This window comes from Chiloscyllium punctatum, chromosome 15 (genome assembly GCF_047496795.1).
Source record: "Chiloscyllium punctatum isolate Juve2018m chromosome 15, sChiPun1.3, whole genome shotgun sequence".
NCBI lineage: Eukaryota > Metazoa > Chordata > Chondrichthyes > Orectolobiformes > Hemiscylliidae > Chiloscyllium > Chiloscyllium punctatum.
The window spans coordinates 88,734,696-88,750,839 of NC_092753.1; the positions used below are offsets into that span (position 1 = coordinate 88,734,696).

The following is a 16,144-nucleotide window of genomic DNA, read 5'->3' on the forward strand; positions in this document are numbered from 1 at the left end:
CCCCTCAGCCTCCGATGTTCCAGGGAAAACAGCCCCAGCCTGTTCAGCCTCTCCCTATAGCTCAAATCCTCCAACCCTGGCAACATCCTTATAAATTTTTTCTGAACCCTTTCAAGTTTCACAACATCTTTCCGATAGGAAGGAGACCAGAATTGCACGCAATATTCCAACAGTGGCCCAACCTATGTCCTACACAGCTGCAACATGACCTCCCAACTCCTGTACTCAATACTCTGACCAGTAAAGGAAAGCACACCAAACACCTTCTTCACTATCCTATCTAACCGCAACTCCACTTTCAAAGAGCTATGAACCTGCACTCCAAGGTCTCTTTGTTCAGCAACACTCCCTAGGACCTTACCATTAAGTGTATAAGTCCTGCTAAGATTTGCTTTCCCAAAATGCAGCACCTCGCATTTATCTGAATTATACTCCATCTGCCACTTCTCAGCCCATTGGCCCATCTGGTCAAGATCCTGTTGTAATCTGAGGTAACCCTCTTCGCTGTCCACTACACCTCCAATTTTGGTGTCATCTGCAAATTTACTAACTGTACCTCTTATGCTCACATCCAAATCATTTATGTAAATGACAAAAAGTAGAGGACCCAGCACTAATCCTTGTGGCACTCCACTGGTCACAGGCCTCCAGTCTGAAAAACAGCCCTCCACCACCACCCTCTGTCTTCCACGTTTGAGACAGTTCTGTATCCAAATGGCTAGTTCTCCCTGTATTCCATGTGATCTAACCTTGCTAATCAGTCTCCCATGGGGAACCTTGTCAAACGCCTTACTGAAGTCCATATACATCACATCTACCGCTCTGCTCTCATCAATCCTCCTTGTTACTTCCTCAAAAAAACTGAGTAGTTTAGGATTATTTTCATTAGAAAGACAGAGGTTGAGGAAGGGCCTGATTGAGGTCTATAAAATCCTGAGAGGTATCCAGAGGGTGGATAGCAAGAAGCTTTTTCCCAGAATGGGGGACTTAATTATTAGGGGTCTCATGAATTCAAGGTAAGAAGGGAAATGTTTAAGGAAATTTCTTTATGCAGAGGGTGGTGGGTGCCTGGAACGCATTGCCAGTGGAGATGGCAGAGGCAGGCACGATAAAGTCATTTAAGATGTATCGACAGATACATGAATGGGCAGGGAGCAGAGGGATACAGTTCCTAAGAAAATAGGCGACAGTTATAGATAGAGGATCTGGATCAGCGCAGGTTTGGAGTGCCAAAGGGCCTGTTCCCGTGCTGTAATTTTCTTTGTTCTTTCTTGAGTCTACTCCGCCATTCAATTATGGCTGATAGGTTTTTCAACCCCAATCTCCCGCTTTCTCCTCATAACCCTTGATCCTCTCGATACTCAAGAACCTATCTTTCTCAAACTTAAATGTACTCAATGACCTGGCCTCCACAGTCTTCTGTGGCAATGAATTCAATAGATTCAATACTTGCTGGCTGAAGAAGTTTCTGCTTAATTCTATTCTGAAAGGTCTTTCCTTTACAATAAGGCTGTGCCCTCGGGTCCTCACCTCTCTTACCAATGAAAACATGTTCCCAGCATCTACTCTGTCCAGGCCATTCAGTATGCCATATGTTTCAATTAGATTCCCCTCATCCTTCTAAACTCAATTGAGTCTACACCCAGAGTCCTCAAATGTTCCTCATATATTAAGCTTTTCATTCTTGGGACCATTCTTGTGAACTTCCTCTGAACATGCTCCAGTGCCAATATATCCTTCTTGAGATAGGGGGCCCAAAACTGCACTCAATACTCCAAATGTGGTCTGACCAGAGCCGAAGAGAACATCAGAGGTTTAGCCCTGCTTTTATATTCAAACCCTCTCAAAATAAATGCCATCATTGCTTTGCCTTCCTAAATACTGACTCAACCTGCAAGTTTACCTTAAGAGAATCCTGGACTAGCACTCCCAAGTCTCTTTGCACTTCAGACTTCTGAATTTTCTCCCCATTTAGAAAATAGTCCATGCCACTATTCTTCTGACCAAAGTGCATGATCTCACACTTTCCCATATTGTACACCATTTGCCTCTTCTTTGCCCAATCTTTTAACCTGTCCAAATCCTTCCGCAGCCTCCCCGCCTCTTCAAAGCTACCTGACCCTCTACCTGCATTTGCATCATCTACAAACTTAGCCAAAATGCCCTCAGTTCCTTCATCTACGTCATTAATGTTTAAGGTAAAAAGTTGTGCTTCTAACACTGAGACTTGCACAACACCACTGTCACTAGCAGCCATCCTGAGTTGTGAAATGTTATTTTTAACATTTTTTCTGTGTATTTCTGACTCGCTCCTCCTCTGATGAAGGAGCGGAGCTCCCGAGCTAGAGTGCTTCCAATTAAATCTGTTGGACTATAATCTGGTGTTGTGTGATTTTTAACTTTGTATACCCCTGTGCAACACCAGCACGCCAAATCATGACTACTATCTGTGCATGGCGACGTTGCAAGCGATTCCCAGTCACTCCTCCTCCTCCAAGCCGGGTAGCGCTGCAGGTAAATCCCAGTCACTCCTCCTAGCCAGGGGTAGCGCTGCAGGCGATTCCCAGTCACGCCTCCAAACCAGGCTGCGCTGCAGGCAAATCTTAGTCACTCCTCCAAGCCGGGGGTGACGCTGCAGGCGATTCCCAGACACACTTGCAAGCCAGGGTGGCCCTCCAGGGATTCCCAGTCACTCCTCCAAGCCAGAGGTGGCGCTGCAGGCGATTCCTAGTTACTCCTCCAACCCGGCAGTGGCGCTGCTGGCGATTCCCAGTCACTCCTCCAAATCGGGCGGCGCTGCAGGCAATTCCCAGTCACTCCTCCAAGCCGAGGGTGACGCTGCAGGCGATTCCCAGTCACCCCTCCAAGCCAGGGTGGCGCTACAGGCGATTCCCAATCACTCCTCCAAGCCGGGGTGGCGCTACAGGCGATTCCCAGTCACTCCTCCAAGCCAGGGTGGCGCTACAGGCGATTCCCAGTCACCCCTCCAAGCCAGGCTGCGCTGCAGGCGATTCCCAGTTAGTCCTCCAAGCCGGGTGGCGCTGCAGCTGGAGTGCACCGAGCTCTCCAGCCAGTTCTGAGACACTGCAGCGTCTGATGGCGGTGCCGTCTGACAGAAGGCCGGGCGGGATTGGGGAGGGAGGCTAGCTTCGCTAGGTGGCGGTGCCGAGCCGGCCTGGAGTCGAGGGGGAATGGACTGAGGCGGGACCGGCTTGGAATGGATGGGTGGGAGAGGGCGGTGCAGGTACCGCACACAACACCAAACCTCGCTCACACTTCACTGGAACCATCAACTGAGTCAGGAGCTGAGAAAGGGTGTGATTTTCTTTTAGAAGGCAGTCAGACAGCGATCTTAACGCCGTGGAATTTAAAATCCAATCGGGTATCGCAAACGGAAAAGTGAAGCGGCGATGATCCCGCACTTACCTTGTCGACGAAGGATGCTGCTGCTTCTGGTGGCGGTGATCGTCCTTCCCTCGGTCTGCCAGGCGCTGGAGGTAAAGGCGCCGGTGTATCCGCCGATCAACGGACGCGCTTTCAAACCTGCGGCAGCTCGAGACCGGGGAGACCAACGGTCACTGAGGGGAACGGGTGGGGGAGGCGCGGGGTTTACTGTCCCCGTGGGCAGGGGGGCGCCCGGGGTTTACTGTCCCCGTGGGCAGGGGGTTAGGGGCGCGGGGTTTACTGTCCCCGTGGGCAGGGTGGCGCGCGGGGTTTACTGTCCCCGTGGGCAGGGGGTTAGGGGCGCGGGGTTTACTGTCCCCGTGGGCAGGGGGTTGGGGCGCGGGGTTTACTGTCCCCGTGGGCAGGGGGTTGGGGCGCGGGGTTTACTGTCCCCGTGGGCAGGGGGTTGGGGCGCGGGGTTTACTGTCCCCGTGGGCAGGGGGGCGCGCTGGGTTTACTGTCCCCGTGGGCAAGGGGGTAGGCGCGGCGGGGTTTACTGTCCCCGTGGGCAGGGGGCGCATTGGGTTTACTGTCCCCGTGGGCAAGGGGGTAGGCGCGGCGGGGTTTACTGTCCCCATGGGCAGGGGGGTAGGCGCGGGGTTTACTGTCCCCGTGGGCAGGGGGTTAGGGGCGCGGGGTTTACTGTCCCCGTGGGCAGGGGGGCGCGGGGTTTACTGTCCCCGTGGGCAAGGGGGTAGGCGCGGCGGGGTTTACTGTCCCCATGGGCAGGGGGGTAGGCGCGGGGTTTACTGTCCCCGTGGGCAGGGGGTTAGGGGCGCGGGGTTTACTGTCCCCGTGGGCAGGGGGGCGCGGGGTTTACTGTCCCCGTGGGCAAGGGGGTAGGCGCGGCGGGGTTTACTGTCCCCATGGGCAGGGGGGTAGGCGCGGGGTTTACTGTCCCCGTGGGCAGGCGGTAGGCGCGGTGTTATCATTTGCTGAGGGCTGGGATCACTGCCTCCCCCTCCCCGGGGTGGGGTGTGTTCACCGTCGCCTGAGGGTTGGGGAGGAGGGTGGAGGTGGTATTCACTTTTCCTTGAGGGCACTTTGTTAGGGCTGTAGGTTCGCTGTTGCTGAGGGTTTGGGGGGCGGGGCTGGGGGGGGTCTGAGCTTCACACTCTTTTCCCCCCCGGGTCAATGCAATTCCACACTTGACCCTCATGCCCAGGGGTTCCTGAGGTTGCCTGATACTGGATGTAGGCTCTCGCTCGCTCTTTCCCCATTCCCGTTTTATTCACAATCGGGCTCCTGCATTTTCTTTGTTTAGATTGTTCGAGTTCCTCTGTGTCTTGCATGTTCTTCATTTGTTAATAGGAATAAATGGCGCACCACTCCTTCTCCCTTCCCAAATTCTTTGCCTTTCTTTTACCTCCCGACCCCATTACATACTTTTATTTTATTTTCCTCCTTTGTATATTAACGTTGTAAATCTTTCACATCGGATCAGAACGCTGTTGGCTGGCTGCCCCCAAGAAGATGGCGCCTCTGCAGTGCGCAAACATCCTTTTGCTTGGGTTGTGCTTCACTCTCCTTAATGTTTTTATCATATAAATAAACGTAAAATCATTTTCAAGAAGATTTATTTGTTTTGTTGTTTTCATTATTGATCATTTTTGTTGCTGCATGAATATTTGGAATTTGCCATTTTTCTCTGGACAAGATGTATTTTAAAATGGGAAAGGGCAAAAATGATTTGAACGAGAAAAATCTGCCAGCAAAATGGAGTGGGAGACTCGACCCATCTAAATTCTGATTTACCACCTGTCTAGGAATTTCCACATATAAGTCTCCTATGTGCGTCTTCCGTTATTTATTCTGTCCCATGTCGTTTGTAAAATTATGCGTCTTTAGTTTTATTTGTGTCCGTCCTTTCACTGTCTTTAACTTTATCAGGTGTGCTACTTTATGTCTGCCCGTTCTGTCTTGCCAGTCTGGCAGTTTGCCTGTATTTTTTAATTTGTTTGGGTTCGTGACCTAAGTTCTTATCCTTGATACTTTCTCCCTTTATTTACCTTTATCCAATTGCCTATTGCATCGCTGTAATCTGAGAAGCTTTAATTTGACAGCCCAGCTCAGAACAGGACGTATGGTTTTGTAATTGGGTTGATATTTAGTAAACCTTTCACATTTTGTCTTTGTAGTAGTTTAGTCCTCAAATGATTTTTGAGCTTTCGTGCTGTTTTATTATGGAATATTCCTTCATTTTAAAATATGGTCCTGATGTAAATTCAAAATAAAGCATTTGACAAGATGTCAAGTTCTTCCCCATTATGGCCAATCTCAACGCAACATGGAAAAAACCATTGGTGTTATTTGCATGTTGAAAATGATCTAAATCGCAAACATCTTATAATCACATTTTTGTGCAGGTTTTGTCTCGTGCTGTTTTAATTGGGACAAAATATGTCTTTCAATCATAAATTAAAGCTTTTCTGATGGAGCTGACTTATTTATGTTAATATGCATTGTGACAGAAAAAAAGTGTCAAAAAAATCAGCATTGCAAAGCAGATTAGTCAGAGTCTGGTTCAGACTTTATCAGAGCTGCTTCCAGAATTTTCGTGTTATTTTATTGTGGAATATATTACCATTGTAACTTACTAAATATTGCAAAGTAGATTGCATTTTGAAATGTCCTTGATATCATCATCAATTAATCTTGTTTGGATTTGCTGGTGTCTTATTTCAGTTTTGGTTAGTTCTCACGGTACTGTCTGTCTTAGATAATACATTGCGACTATTTGATGAATGTAGGAAACTATGTAAAGAACTTGTTTTCCTTTTAATACAATCTTATAAGAGTTTTTTTGCGATTTTTGAGAATTTTTTTCCCTGAGACTGTATATATGGAGAGAATTCTGCATCATAATTGTACTATTCTGGGCACTTCTGTGTGCGAATCAAGTTAGCTGGCTTCCATTCCTTTTTCATAGACCCTAGCTTTTGTCATGAATCTTGGAAGTGCACTGATTCTAACGAGCTTTCTGTATGCAATGGATCAGGAAAAGTGGGACGCAGAAAGCAAGCAGTCGTCGCACCTATCTATTTGTTGGCAGTAACATTTTGTCCATCTTTTTATGAGCATGAAGTTAGTGAGGTGGATGCATCTTTGAGTTAATTCTCTTTAAACCCTTTCAAGGGATGTGGCAAGGGTAGCATTTGTTGCCCTTGAACTGAGGGCAAATTGCACAGTCCAGACCATCATGGAAGCCAATCTCGCATTCAAATTGGAACCAAGTTGGACCAAATTGCAGATAAGAATGGACAAAATTGTTATGGATTTGGAGTCATATAGATCAGACTGGGTAGGAATGGCAGATCACAGGTTGATTTATTGTCACGTGTACCGAGGTATAGTCAAAAGCTTTATTTACGAGCAGAATAAGCAAGGATGTACAGATCAAAAGGACTTAGACGGGGACATACAGGTTACATTGCACAGGATACGCACTAGGCGAGAACAGCATTAAAAAGATCAGCATTATTCGAGGCAAGGAAGTCCATTCATCAGTCTAATAACGGCCAAGAAAAAGTTGTTCTTGAATCTGCTGGTGCGTGTTTGCAGGCTTCTGTATCTTCTTCATGTCAGAAGAGGTTGTAGGAGATCATAACCAGGTTGCGATGGGTCTTTGATGTTGGTAGCCTTTCTGCTGCAACAAGCTGTGTAAATAGAGCCCATGAATGGGAGATTGGCTTCCATGATGGTCTGGACTGTGCACACCACCTTCTATAATTTTTTACAGTCCTGGGCAGAGCGGTTGCCATATCAGGCCATTATAAACCAGAACAGTGTTTTCAGTGGTGCATCTGTAGAAGTTGGTGAGGGTCCTTAGGGACATGCCAAATTTCCTGAGCTGCCTGAGGAAGAAGAGGCGTTGTTGTGCCGACTTTACCATTGCATCTACACGAGACGTCCACGGCAAGTTGTCGCTTATCGTTACTCTGAGGAACTTAATGCTCTCCATCCTTTCCATCTGAGATCCATTGATTTTGATGAGGGCAAGTTCTCTTTCTTTCTTTCTGATGTCAGTGATCAGTTCTTTAGTTTTGGCAACACTGAAAGAGAGATTGTTCTCATTGCACCACGTCACCAAGTCTCCATCTCTCTTTTGACTGCAATGGTGTTGTCAGTGAACTTGTAGATGGTGTTCATTTGGAATTTTTTGATCTCCAGCATCTGCAGTCCTCACTTTTGCCTTCGTTTGGAATTTGGCAACGCAGTCTTTGATGTACAGGGAGTACAATAAGATAATGAGAATGCATCCTGGGTGGGGGGGGGGGGGAGAGAGGAGGAGGAGCTCTAGTGTTGAGTGCTGTTGTGGAGGAGGTGTAATTACCTATCTTCACTGATTGCCATCTGTGGGTCAGAAAGCTGAGGATCCAGTTGCAGAGGGCAGAGCCAAGACCAAGGCCACAGTTTTGAGATAAGTCTGGAGAAGATAATGGTATTGAAGGCAGGTGTATGACATAGGTGTTCTTGTTGTCCAGACTGTCTAAGGAAGAGTGCAGGGCTAGGGATACAACATCTGCTGTGGACCTGTTATGGGCGGCATAGTGGTTAGCACTGCTGCCTCACAGTGCCAGAGACCTGGGTTCAATTCTCACCTCAGGCGACTGACTGGAGTTTGCACATTCTCCCCCTATCTACGTGGGTTTCCTCTGGGTGCTCCGGTTTCCTCCCACAGTCCAAAAAAAATGTGCAGGTTAGGTGAATTGGCCATGCTAAATTGCCTGTAGTGTTAGGTGCAGGGGTAAATGAAGGGGAATGGGTCTGGGTGAGTTGCGCTTCGGCAGGTCGGTGTCGACTTGTTGGGCCGAATGGCCTATTTCCACACTGTAAGTAATCTAATGTATTGTCGGTTTGCAAATTGTAGGAAATTAGTTTTTGTGGCAGTTGACATGAGACTAGCTTTTAAATCCAGATTTAATTAACAACTTATTTTTTTTACCAGCTACCTTGGTGGGGTGGATTGTGTTCTCAAAGTCTGGACCTCTAGACCTCTAGTTACATTGCCACAATGCCACAGTCTTTTCCACGTTGAATCCTGGTATTTACAAAATGATAGAAACTGTCTTCTCTTTTAAACTGCTAGAGTACATTTTCTAGTGATCTCTTCAACTCCACAGGTCGTAAGGTCAAATCCAAAAATGTAATGCATTCATCTGGAAAAGAATTTTCACGTGCATTTTTGCTGTTTGTGATTTAGAAGCTCATTAAAATGTTTTCTTACTGTACTTCATTTACTTAAAGATCAGAAAGGTTTACAAGTGGATTTCCAAGTATACATTGAATCACAGAATCTTAGTGCAAGTGACCTTGGCAAGTTCTGCAATCAATCTCCGTAGTCTATAGAGAAAAAAGCAATTAGTTGGGACTTATACTTCTGATAGCTATCCAATCTTAGTCCTGTTCTGACCAATATTCATTTGTGTGTAATTTCCAGAAACCATTGTGCTTTCAAAGTCTGAGCTTGTTTTTCCCTTTCCATCTTTCCAAAGATGTGCTCACAAACTCTTCGCTCCTTTGCCATTTAAATCTGTTGAAGATGCATACAACATGATCTTTCCTAGTAATTAATGTTTCACAGGAGGTGATGGTTTGTAGACTAAATGACCCACTTGATAAATATCATTGCATACCTATAAGACCATCGGCTGCTGTCTATTGTTGCAAATCAATTGAGAGATTAGCATATGCAAAATTTCAAAAAGACTTGAGAGTTCTTTTTATCTTTTGCCTACAAGAGTTACAATGCGTTTTAAGACCTCTGCAGCAAAAATACACTGAAAATGTTACGACTCAATCTTTATTTGTGTGTAAAGGAAAACAGGAAGCAAAATGGTTCTGGGCTGTATTAACATATGATTCATTAGTGTTCAATTCTATCTTCTTATTGTTACAAAGTATCTACTGTATATTTGTTCATGATGATGATGATCAGGGCAAAAGGTGTCAAAACTTCTGTAAGCAGCTTTTGCCATTTGTTGACAATGCTAGTGCCCTTCTTAACCAGTCTGAACAGCAACAAAAACCTTGGCTTGGCTGACTGCGGTACTGGAAAATTGTAGGATGGGAAGCTTAAAAAATGGGAGAAATTTTGGGATATAATACTTTTAATGTTAAATTGTTTTGGATTTTGCTTGAGAAATGTTTATACATGGTATGAAACATTTAAAATTATATCCCGAAGTGCTGACTAAATCCAGATATAGAAACAAGATTTTGTTTGTTTCTATGTAGAATGCAATTTTCTGCTGAACCCAAGCATGAGTATGCACACAGACACAAAAGGCTGCTACTGCTCATTGGATGCTGCCTGAACTGCTATGCTCTTCCAGCACCACTAATCCAGAATCTGATTTTCAATATCTGCAGCCATTGTTTTTACCCTGTTAGTCTTTGTAGTTCAGTTTGTGATATCCAAAAGGTATGCATAGAATAATGTTCTGCTAAAAGACTGCTAGCAGGTTTCCTTTTTATTATTGGTTTAAAGGTTATGACAGGTAATTGTGCACAGCGGCTATATGTGCTGCTGTCCAGCTGTGGGCATACTTTAGAGGAAGTTATCTTAACACCCTTTTGAGTGTCATGGAACTGGGGCAGTCCACTGTGTGTTTTTTTTAGGAAAGCTTTTAATTTCAGAACTTTTATTGAATTCAAATTTTGCCATGGTGGGATTGAAACGCATCCATAGAACATTCAGCTCAGGTTCTTGATTAAGAGTCCATTGACATTATCATTACACTATAACTGACTCACCTTTGTTTAATAAATGTCTACCATGGAGAAAGTAAAACATTCAACAAATCAAATGCTGCCGCCTTTTAAGGGCGCTTCAGCCAGCACGCCATTAAAACTGTTTTCTTTGTGTATTTTATCACTTTCCTTCATAGTGTCAGCTAGATTTTTTCACGCCTTTGCCTATTTTGAAGATAAAGTTGTTACTCTGGGTTAATTATTGGCTATGGTTAACTAGTCAAGCCCTTTCCAGTACTGCAACAACTGGAGAATTAAAATGTAAGTGACAAGAAGGGGTGAAATAGTTTCTTTTACTTTCCTTTCCCTTGCTATGCATCTGAATTGCTAACTTTTGTCTTAAATTGCTTGAAAGATTAGTTATGAATTTTGGAAATGATTTGAGCATTAAGTCCTGATACCACTTTTGGAGAGGTGATGACAAAGGAGCAATTAACAAAATTATTGATTTATTGAGAAATGGAGACTTAATTGGCAAAAATGTAAAGCTAGTTAACATGAATTTGAAATATGCAAGTATAAATCTCAACCCCTCCTTATAATAATCCCAAAACTGCCCATTCAAACTAGGAAATGAAACAAAATGGTTTATTGGGATAAAGAGAGATCTTGCCAATGATAAGTTCTCAAAGGCAAAACATATGAGATATAGAATGCTCAGATAACTGTTAGTTTGGCATGATTAGACAGGTATAATCAAGCATAGAAAGTTGTCTCGTGATCTTTGTAAATTTAGCTTCCCTAGAACACAGTATCCATGATTCTTCCAGATACTCTTGAAAAGAAGAATTAAGTTTCATATGGGATTTCATTATGATGATTCTTCCGGGAACGAGAGAGCTAAGCTGCAAAGCTCCTTTTCTTCAGGTTGGGCACCATCTACCCCAAACAATATCTTAAGCAGTAACTGAAACTTGACAGTCATAAATCCAAGCAGGCAGTCTGTAGTAAATAAGCAATTGTAATGAGATATGGGATAACCAATAAATTTCTTTTTTGTGAGAAAACAGTTCCAACATTCTTTAATGCCTTTTTAAACAAAAGATATCCACAATCTTTCAAGAAGTGCAAAGCCATGAACGTCTTTACATCAGAAATCTGCCATCCCACTTTCGAAGTTCAATGATATTGCCATCACTGAATCCCTACCATCAATATGTTTGGGGTTGCCATGGACAGAAACTGAAATGGATCAACTGTATCAATACTGTGGCAAGATCAGAGGCTAGAAATTCTGCGGCAAGTAACATACCTCCTTGTTTCCCCATTGCTGGTCCACCAGCTACAAGGTACATGTTCAGGAGTGTGATGGAATATTTTCCGCTTACCTGGCTCACAAAACACTCAAGAAGCTTGATATCATCCAGAACAGAACAACTTGATAGACACTCCAGTCACCACCTTCAGCATTTACTTCCTTTGCCACCAACTGTGGGTGCTATCAACAAGATGTACTGCAGTATCTCACCTAAAGTTCCTCCAGCATTACTTTCCAAACTTGTGACGTCTACCATTTAGAAGGGTGAGCAAAGCAGATGTGTGGGAATGCGACCACGAGCAAGATCCTCTCTGAGTCACAGATGTGGCTTGTACCTATATTGCCATATTATTGCTAGGTCACAATCATAGAACTCCATTCCTAACAGCACTGTGTGTACACCAATTGACTGTAATAGTTCTAAAAATCAGCTTTCACCACCACCTCCAAGACAACTGGGGAGCACTGATGACCACATCCAAGAATTTTTTCTAACAAATACCTTTAATATACAGTTGAGGCATTCTTGAAATTAACTTCATTAATTTTATCTATATGACATGGTCATGTACCTGCGAAGTAATTAGATGAGGTGAATATTCAAACTTCATTTTTCTGTAACAGTTCACCCGATAAAATGACCTGGAGCCTATCTAATTTATTTTGAATTGTTTTCATTCCAAATCTAGAAAAGATACACAATCATGGTTTGTCCTTGACAAAATCCATAACCTTCCTAAACAATTCTTTTTGCATATGAGTTCAACGCTAAAACAACTTGAAGTTTCATATGATTGGCTTAAATCAGCAGCCAATTCATGTTTCTTTATTTTCACAAGCAAGTCAATACTGAGAGTTCATACATGCAGCTTTAACATAGAAATGGTACTTTTCCATCACTGTCATGCTATTTGTTATGATTTGGAGATGCCGTTGTTGGACTGAGATGGACAAAGTTAGACATCACACAACACCAGGTTATAGTCCAACAGATTTGTTTGGAAGAATTAGCTTTTGGAACACTGCTCCTTCATCAGGTAGCTGTGGAGCAGGATCATATAAATTCTGCTTTTGCTATAAATTCTACCTTATGCTGCTCCACAGCTACCTGATGAAAAACCTATTGGACTATAACCTGGTGTTGTATGGTATTTGTTAAACATAGTGTATATAGCTGAGTCCTCATTTAGTCATTCTGCATTTTCTGGCAGTATTACATGAACCTTTCCACATCTCTATCAAAAGATCTGGATAAATCTGGCAACTCTTAATCCTCTGCAAAGCTGAGCATCTATTTTTCAGATGAAAGCTTCTGTTGCGGTATGGTCGTATTCTACTAAAAATTTTGAGTAGTTTCAAACTTCTGATGGATGTATTTTCCAAACATTCATTTATTCTGTCAGATGCAAATTACTTTTGGTATACAAATCGACTAGTGGTGGATTTCAGCTGTCACCCATTTCTTTCACTATCTCAGAATTATAAGATGGGGAGCATTATGACAAAGCAACCTATCAAAGTTAGAAATATGATCCTTGATTGAGTCATATTGTGCAAGACATTCTTTTCCTTCTATTGCTAATGTAGTGGTTTGGAGTCAGCTTTTATATCCCTGCTTAAAAGCTAGTACTGCATAGCATTCCAGAATGTCTTAATGAAACAAATACAGATTTTGAGAAGATTGCTTGCCCAATAACTAATGCTGATAGCGATCAGCCTTCAATGGTCATAATAAACAGTGGTGCTTACATTTTAGGAAATGTAGTGATGGTGCATTCAGAATGACTTCTGCAATGGAATTTGTATGACTTGGGAGCTCTGCTGAATCTTCTATAAATGCTGCCTATCAGACTCTTAAGTTATATACTTCACTAATCACTTGGATTACTGAAAATGCAACTCTAGTCATGAGTTTTAATTTTAAATAGCTTGTGTTTTTCTCTATCAATGTGTCATTTTCATAATTGTGAGAAATTTAGACATCTGTTGGCAATACCACAAATTTAAGATGGCATCCAGTTAACATGAAACCTTAAAGGTTTTAAACTTTTCTTTTTCCTGTCTCTCATCCACTTCACCCTCAAAGTGAGTGTAATTATTGTTCTTATAAATGTCACACCTCAAATCCCTATATATGACCAATGTATCTGCAAAATCCTGCATATCCGCTGGTAGGATAGACATTCCAATACAGGTGCCCACTGTCTGGCCAGCATAAAGTAATTTGAACTTCCCAAGAGATAAATCAGAACTTTCTCCAATTTTAGTTGTATGATGTTAGTGGTGCAATGATTCTTTGTGTTGGTGGCATTGACCTTTTCGGTGTTCTAGCTGTGAAAATGCCAACCTAAAATTAAATTATAAGTATGTGTGTGGAGGAGAGAATAAGTAATGGTCATCCAGTTTATCAAAAAGACTGCTTACAAGCTGCATCAGAAAGTCCACATCATCCAGATGCCTAGCATGACTTCCAAAACAAGATCTCTCTTCCAAACTCTTGACATATTTCCCCTTAAGGTCGACCTCAAAGGTTTCCTAAAGAAACAGTGTCCCTACTACTGTATGGTAATCAACACCTGCAAAGATCCAGCTATTCTCTGCAATTCTGACACACCAAGAAGGATGTTATGCTAACACAGCAGAAGCATGCAAACATCTAAACATCCCATCCAGAGCTGCCTCTTCAAACTTCACCTGCCCTGTTGTGATCAGGTGGACAGGTCCATCATTGATTCCACAACTCCAGAGTGGAAAAAAGCCACACTTGTTCTTGAGGGACTGTCTAAGAAGAAGAAGAGCAGCCACCTTAATCTTTGTGCAGGCCATGGAAAATGAGTCAACTCAATGCTGTCTAATTTTGATCATGAAAGGTTATAACTTAATAAAATTTATAATTTCATTGGTTATAAAAATGTAATGTACTCTTTCTTTGTTAAAAATCACATGGCACCAGGTTATAGTCCAGTAGGTTTATTTGGAGGCACTAGCTTTTGGAGCATTGCTCCTTATCAGGTGCTTGTGGAGTATAAGATTTCTTCAGCATGTTTAATTTACTTTGTATTCTGTCATCCACAGGATGTGTTGGCTAAGAATGCAGTAACAGTATTTGTGTTTGATTGAAAAGATACGCAGTGGAGCAGTTTGAGACCTGTAAATGGCTCACTTAAAGAGGACCTATTTTTGTTAAATCTTACGGAGAAGATAGAATTGTTTCATTGATTGTATGAAAGAGAAAAGTGCCCTTTGAAAATGCTGTAGTCTGGTATTTAAAATCTATATTTGGATATACTGAGCAAAACATAGGACTTTATTACAACTCAGCTGGTTCTTAACCAGCCTGTAATTGATGATCACCTTTCAGGCATGATAGATTCTCAGTGCTGAACTTTGTTGTGTACATTTAAAAACATTTGGGTAGGTACATGAATAGAAAAGGTTTAGATTAGATTCCCTACAGTGCAGAAACAGGCCCTTCGGCCCAACCAGTCCACACTGACCCTCCGAAGAGTAACCCACCCAGACCCATTTCTCTCTGACTAATGCACCTAACACTATGGGCAATTTAGCATGGTCAATTCGCCTAACCTGCACATCTTTGGACTGTGGGAGGAAACCGGAGCACCCGGAGGGAACCCACACAGACACTGGGAGAATGTGCAAACTCCACACAGACAGTCGCCCGAGGCTGGAATCAAACCTGGGACCCTGGTGCTGTGAGGCAGCAGTGCTAACCACTGAGCCACCAGTTTAGAGGGATGTGGGTCACATGTCTTAAGGGCTACGGGGAGAATGCGGGTAAGTGGAGTTGAAATGCCCATCAGCCATGATTGAATGGCGGAGTGGACTCGATGGGCCAAATGGCCTTACTTCTGCTCCTATGTCTTATGTCGACAAATGGGACAAGTTGGACTGAAGGATCTGTCTCTGTGCTGTTTGACTGTACGATTAAAAACTCTGTCCAAGACATGTATTTGCAGAAGCTGAAAGAATTTTTTTTTCTCTTTCATGCATCAGTGGTGTTCATTTTTACAACCTCTTGAAAAAAACCAGGGACAGCATAACCTTGTTAAAGGAGCAGCGTTGTCACCCTTAGCAGTGCGGGGCTTGTTTCTGAAACAGATTAAACTAAGTAAAGTGTTGCATTAGATAGTAGAGCAACAACATAGAATAACAAATCTTTTATGATTGAGGAAGGGTCAAGGATAACTCTCAGCCGATACTGACTGGTTTACAGTTGACATTTAAGTTTGGTAAAGTTTTGTTTTATTAAAACAAATCTTTCATTTGGCCCAGAAGAGCAAACAATTTTTTAAAGTTATTAAACATCATCTGTTAAATATATTACTACTTAGTAGAAGCTGTTGGGAGGTACCTCATATGGATGAATTAATGTTTTAAATTAAATAACAAATAATAAATTAAATAAGGTCTATTATTAAAGACTGATGACTTTCCCCTCACCATGCCCAAGCTTTACCAAAATTATAGCATATAGAAGATTTATCTGCTTTGTCAAATAATCAGCGAAAAGCAAGCACTTTTACTGCAGTAATATTACTTGGTTTAATAGCTCAGTTTTTCTGGGTTATTTTCCATTTTACACTTTGTGCACTGTACTTGGGTGTCTTCCTTTTAATTCAAGGTAGAGGTAATATTGGAGTGTTGCAGGTTTGCTTCAGAAACAGTTCT

General features: G+C 42.9%; 1 protein-coding gene across 4 annotated transcripts in view; it reads left to right on the plus strand.

Moving 5' to 3' along the window:
- Window positions 1-3,219: 3,219 nt before the first annotated feature.
- Window positions 3,220-16,144, plus strand: part of appa (amyloid beta (A4) precursor protein a) — a 169,744-nt gene continuing 156,819 nt past the window's right edge. The window contains exon 1 of one of the 4 annotated variants that reach the window (XM_072585731.1): window positions 3,220-3,497. In XM_072585731.1, coding sequence (XP_072441832.1) covers window positions 3,411-3,497 — 87 coding nt within the window. In that variant the 5' untranslated portion in view covers window positions 3,220-3,410. The remainder of the gene's footprint in view (window positions 3,498-16,144) is intronic. The other 3 variants (XM_072585734.1, XM_072585730.1, XM_072585732.1) reach the window with 3 other exon arrangements.